Source organism: Asparagus officinalis, chromosome 2 (assembly GCF_001876935.1).
Source record: "Asparagus officinalis chromosome 2, Aspof.V1, whole genome shotgun sequence".
NCBI lineage: Eukaryota > Viridiplantae > Streptophyta > Magnoliopsida > Asparagales > Asparagaceae > Asparagus > Asparagus officinalis.
This window is the reverse complement of record NC_033795.1, coordinates 76786321-76792518: the sequence shown is the minus strand read 5'-3', so window position 1 is coordinate 76792518 and position 6198 is coordinate 76786321. Positions and strand designations below refer to the sequence as shown.

Below are 6198 nucleotides of genomic sequence, written 5' to 3'. Positions count from 1 at the left end.
TGAAATTTCTTTTGGCATTATAATTTATATTTTATTAGAAATTTTCTTGTACCCTTATCTACAAAAGGAAGATTATTGTTTAGGAGTATAATTGATTAAGAATATTTTATAATCTAATTCAGCGTTGAAGGAAGAACTGAATATTTAGTGATGGTAGGTAAGTTTTTATTTTAGTATTGTAGAAATTAGTAATAAGAGAAAGGGAGATAATTTGTCTATATTTATAATAGGAGAGTCAATGCATACTAAACCCACAATCAATGTGGGATTAAAACAATAAGAAATGTATTAAATATTGGCCGATATATCACTAAAGCGGCCGATAGATTGGGTTAAGGACCTTACCACGTCGATAGTTATGGTTTTTATAATGTTCTGCTTTTTGGGATTTTTTTTTCCCGATATATCAGCCGACCCTTTGAAGATATCAACAAAATCGGGTTGTTTTTTATTTGATTGTGGGTTTGGTTTTGGGTCGGGTTTGGGAACCCAAATCCGAAACCACAATCAAATTAGAGCCACAAAACCCAAACCGACAAACGCCACAAAATGCCATAATCCGTCTCCCAAATCTCTCCATTCTAGGTTTTTCAACTCTAAACTTATATCATGACGCAAAATCATTCACTAATATGTTTATGTTACATGTTACAATGCTATGTTATGTATGGACATCATCCGATATGACACCTTGATATTTTTTTTTCATATCACCGATATATCCTCTATTTCCACAATCTGATATGGATTTTGGCCGTCCGATATTTAATACATTGACAATAAGACCAACTAACTCTTTCTCACAACATGTATGAATAAAAATTTTGAATTCATTCTTATTAAAAGGATTTTTTTCTAATGATCAATATATATATATATATATATATATATATATATATATATAATATATAATGAGAAATATGGGTATGCTTGGTAAGCCAAGCTCAAATTTTGGTGCTTGGTAGTGATGTGTCACTCCCATCCACTTCATTATCCATGTGAAATGTGGTCCCATATTTGAATGAGTGGAGGGAGATGTGACACCTGCACTACCAAGCACAACTTTTTATGCTTGGTACCAAATACCCATATTTCTCTCTCTCTCCTATATATAATATATATAGAGACTGTGACAGCCTCCACTACCAAGCACGCACAACCTTTTTAATGGCTTGGTAACCAAGCATACGCATATTCTCATCTCTCTCTCTCTCTCGTCTCTATATATATATATATATATATATATATATATATATATATATATCAACTTGTTTTTCTTGAAGAAAGTCTAACAGATTTTATGAAAAAAATTATAATTTCTATAGGTTGTGTGATTTAGGGTGTGGAACCCTAGTTTTGATGGGGTGAGAACTTCATTTGTGTGAGTCTGTTGATTCAGGTGCTGGACCATTGATCTAGGCATAACTCGTGAGAGCAAAGGCTTAATCTTCTTCTTCTTTCTCTCTCATGGAGACTTGTTGTTATTCCCCCTTACAACGGTTCATGTTCATAGGGCTAACCTTGAAAGACATGCCTCAACTGAATATATTTGTTGGTGAGGATGTCTGTATCTGTTGTGCTACAACTATTGTCTAACTGATGTGAATAATACATGTACCTGATGCTATTAGTTTCCAAATGTAAGGTTCTTTGCTAGGATACTAAAAATTATAAGAATAACATATGCCTCTGCATATCTTCTAAAAATCATGCTTTATCGTACAGTCTCTTTCTTGCCCTGACTTGCTGGATTTAGCTTTTCTTGCCTATCTATTATTCTTTTAATTCTTTGGTACTTGTGCATACAGTTTTTTAACATTAACCAAGATTTTTGTAATAAATTTTTACGCTCTTGTTGACTATCAGAACTCCCATTCTATGGCGTTGTCATATTTTTGATGACAGTTTTTGCAGTACTGCCGACAGTTTGGTCCAAGTAAGTTCAGTGCAGCTGTCTTCATACTTCATACATTTCTGCATGACAGCATGTAAACTAGCTGGTTTCTTTACTTCTCCCACGTTCATTCTTCTATTCATTATTTGATTCTGCATGACAGCATGTAAACTAGCTGGTTTCTTTACTTCTCCCATGTTCATTCTTCTATTCATTATTTGATCTTTATGATTTTTCTCATCCGAACTCATTTTTATGTCAATAATGGTTAACTGTCTTCTCTGATAATATTGCTACCATTTTTTTCTCCATCCACCACTTGAATTTTCTTGCTCTATGTCAATTGATGTCATGCTGTTGCATTTATGTGTTCTTACACTAAACTACCGATTTCCTGGTACTTTCGGTCAGGCTCTTACAATCTATATTTAAAGTTTAACCAAGTTGAGGTTAAGGATTTTATCAGTTGAACTTGCTCTTACTTTGTTATAACATTCTAGCTAGTTTCTGCTAATAGTAGCTAATGATATTGATCAGTTACCTGGAGTTGGTCCCAGACGTTAGGTTTGAGTTTCTATTGATGTAATATAGAAATGAAATCGGGGGCATGCAAGAGACTAAATGTTAAGTCAATGTGTGATCACTGTGACACATTGTACAATATCATCTGTGGCTTATGTTTCTCGACAGTCGATAGGATCTCCATTTCGTCGCTTCATTCCCTCTATTGATGAATTTGCAATACTTCGTATTTCTTAAGTTTTGCTCTTGTAAATATACATGTGAATGTTTTTTTTGCAAGTTGAAGCTGTAATCCTGAATTAAGACATTCAGTAAACACCTAAAAGGTTAACTCAGTATATGCAAAATATGTACTAAAATATTTAACACTCTTTATCTGAAGGTACAGTACTTTCGAAGTCAATGAGTTTAGACCACGGTCATCTTTGGTTGATCTCAGTTATTGATTTGATTTTTTCCTGTGCAGCATTAGCAATGTACATAAGGTTGTTGAGGCTAGCAAAGGAAGCATGTTGATGGCATTAGCCATGGTAATGTTCTGCATAAAAATTTACTTTCTGATTTCTTAAGAGTCTTGATTGAGTTACCTATGCTTTCTGTACCAGCTCTTTCCTTTTGGGGTTCTTTTGGCTGGAGTACTTGTCTGGTATGGATCTAATTATGCTACTACTTGGAAATGTTGGAAATTATTTTATTTATAAAAGCAATTGAAATCTTTCTCTAGGTCTTTTCTATCTCCATCCGACATTATGAGGAATCACCCTCACCTGGTTATTATTGGAACTGGATTTGCATTTGGGTTCCTTGTGGTAAGATTTCTAAACTTTTGCATATGCTTTATCAAATTGTTTTCATTATGTGTACATGAATATTGATACTCAGTAAAAATTTAATGCATTATGAGCCAGACACTGAACTGAGACACTTACATTTTTTCATGCGTGAAGCCGTGAACTATTTTTCCATGCTGGTCTATGCACATTCATGTTTTAAATTTGTTTCCTGCATATTTTACTGCACTTATAGTCTGTTAGCAAGTTTATGCCTTTAATCCTTTGTAGTTAAATTTCTTTCAAGTATGTAGCAGTCATTTTACATTTTTGTCGGTTTCAAAATCCCTTAAAACTCTTTTGGTGCACAATTAGGAGAACCAAGTGACACCTGTTCATTCGTTCTCCCGTCAATCATTTCCATCCCTTTTTGTATTACATCTAGAACATTCATAGCTACAGCTCCAGCTGATTGATTCCTGGCAATTGCTTTATTTTACATCTCACAATTTATTTTAATTTGCTGATGGAAAATTCATCTCTAGCCACATTATCATAGTGTGAGCCTTGTTCCATCAATATATGAAGTCACTGTGCAGTACATCTTTATGGTTGGAAGGTGCTTGAAATGTAGTGCCTAAAATTTTGGAGCTAACTTTTAATAACAAAGAGCGGAAAAGTCCTTGCTTTGAAACCTGAGAGAACCAATTAGAAAACATTGTTGGCTGATGTAATTCAAGATTGTGCTACAAGAGGTGCACAGTTTTATGATTCTTTGTGGCTGTTTGGGTTCAGCACTGCTTTCTCTGCCCTATCTGAATTTCATATATGTTTCCCTCCTGTTCATAAGCGTTCTTGGAACTAGCTTGCCTTTTGTATTCTCCATGGTCTAAAAACGTGATTCTTGTTTTCCAGGGTAGGATGATTCTTGCTCACTTATGTGATGAACCCAAGGGTTTGAAAACTGGGATGTGTATGGTATGTCTATCTACTTTTCTAGTTCAAGTTGTTCATTGTTATAGGTGTACACTCCAAATAATGGTTTCTTTGCTTGCATAGAGTGATAAGCTGATATTTAAATAATGTGCCTGTGATTGCTCATATAGTACAGGACATTTCATATTTTTACTATTTATGTCCTGTTTGAACAAGGGTTTGCATCTAAGACTGACATTTTTACCCTATAACAGTCCCTGTTGTATCTTCCTCTTGCCATTGCAAATGCCCTCACTGCTCGCCTCATGGATGGGTATGCTTCTTATTATTTACATATCATTTAGAAACTTTACTGTTTAACCCCAAGTACTTATTATTTCTAATCCTGGACAATTTCTTATTATGTTGGTTTGCAGAGTTCCTCTTGTTGATGAATATTTTGTTCTTCTCCTGTACTGCATTTTCACAGGTAGGAAAGATTCTACTTTTCATGGTTTTAGTTTTGATATTTGCCTGATTTTTCTGCTGTTGGACTTGGTTGTCTGTAAAACTACTGGTCATTTTTTTTCACATCATACCCCTGTGATATTAATATTCTAGCAAATGGTTCTGAGGCTCTGATGAGTCTTCTTCGTGATTGTCCCTATGTTGACCAAATTCAGTTATTATTGAATGGCATTGAAATGCAGCAACATGCATGCAAAAATGTCTGGATTAAATTACTTCCAAACTTATTGATATAGTCAAGTTTGCATTGGTACAATGTTAAGTCTGACTTCATAAGCGAATCTTTTGGTTTCATTGTTGTCTGGGCATAGAAAATATGCTTGATTCATACCAAACTACATAGTAAGGGCTAATTGGTGGTTCAGAATTGTTCATCTTGATCCACAACCGTAAACTACTAATGGAAGTAGAATTATGTCTTCCTCTTTCTCTTCACTGAAAAAGAATTCGATATTGCTAGTGTTTGATGAATGACTTGGAAATTACAGTTTTTTTCTAGCACATGCATTTTGTAGTTGATCAAGGATAAACGAATAAATTAAAGTTTTCTACTTGATCATGATATTGCCAGATGTTGATTTTGCAGTGGAAAATGATCTCATATCATCTCATTTGCTTTTTTTTTTCTGTAACAGTTGGACTCTACCTGCACTTTGCCACATCAGTCATTCAAGAAATTACTCATGCATTGGGCATCTGCTGCTTCAGGTAGAAACAAATTGATTTGTGAAATATTTAATTTTTACACCGAATCAAGGGGCATTCTTTGACATTGTTCTTCTTGAACAACAGGATAACCAGAAAAGAAGCTTAAACATTTTACATTGGTGCACTTATTTTGTACGCTCACAAATTTGATATATTCATTAGTGGCCTTGACGCAAGGAAAATGCCTGCCTCTTACCTTTCTTTTTTTCAAAATTTCCCCTAATATATTTCAAGGGTTTGTTGGGGATTTTGTGTAAAATTAGAATAATATATAATTTTATTGATGTGAGAAATATGATTGTATTATGTATCAGAGGTGGCTCCTTGTATCCTACTTATTTGCAAATAACATTTGTGCTTATTGTACAAATCATATTTTGTTCTCATTGCTATTCTGGGGATATACGGGGAAATTATGTAATAAAGCTAATGTATCCATACATAGGTGACGTACTATAATTATTCAGTTATGTATTTTACCTCAACCCTTTGATTTTAAATGCCATATATAAACATCAGTTTGTGTAAATTACTTGTCACTTGGCCTTTAGCATGTAAAATGTTTATTGAACTTCGATTGTGATTGATGACGGGGAATTTACGTTATTATTTATATGCCTTTTTTCTTACATCGTTTGGACGTAATGTATTATTCTTTAATTACCCTGGTAATACGATAATGTGGACTTCCGTTATCAGTGTCAGATAGATAGTATTTCAGTACGGAACCAATATTGATAGGCAAAATGATCAGATTGGTATATTTTTTAGAGGCTTGATGACATGTTGGTATATTTTTTTTAGTTTTGTCAGATTGGTATAAATTTTAACTCCGGCGTCACAAAGGTCTTAAATTTGGTC

At 33.9% G+C, this 6198-nt stretch overlaps 1 protein-coding gene across 1 annotated transcript in view; it reads left to right on the top strand.

The window, feature by feature from the left end:
• LOC109831674 (choline/ethanolaminephosphotransferase 2-like) overlaps nt 1-5866 on the top strand; it is a 21336-nt gene extending 15470 nt beyond the window's left edge. Inside the window, exons 9-17 of the mRNA XM_020399051.1 lie at nt 1867-1936; nt 2883-2946; nt 3022-3062; nt 3141-3225; nt 4102-4164; nt 4377-4435; nt 4539-4591; nt 5265-5337; nt 5422-5866. Of these exons, the coding sequence (XP_020254640.1) occupies nt 1867-1936; nt 2883-2946; nt 3022-3062; nt 3141-3225; nt 4102-4164; nt 4377-4435; nt 4539-4591; nt 5265-5337; nt 5422-5443 (530 nt within the window). The 3' untranslated portion in view covers nt 5444-5866. The remainder of the gene's footprint in view (nt 1-1866; nt 1937-2882; nt 2947-3021; nt 3063-3140; nt 3226-4101; nt 4165-4376; nt 4436-4538; nt 4592-5264; nt 5338-5421) is intronic.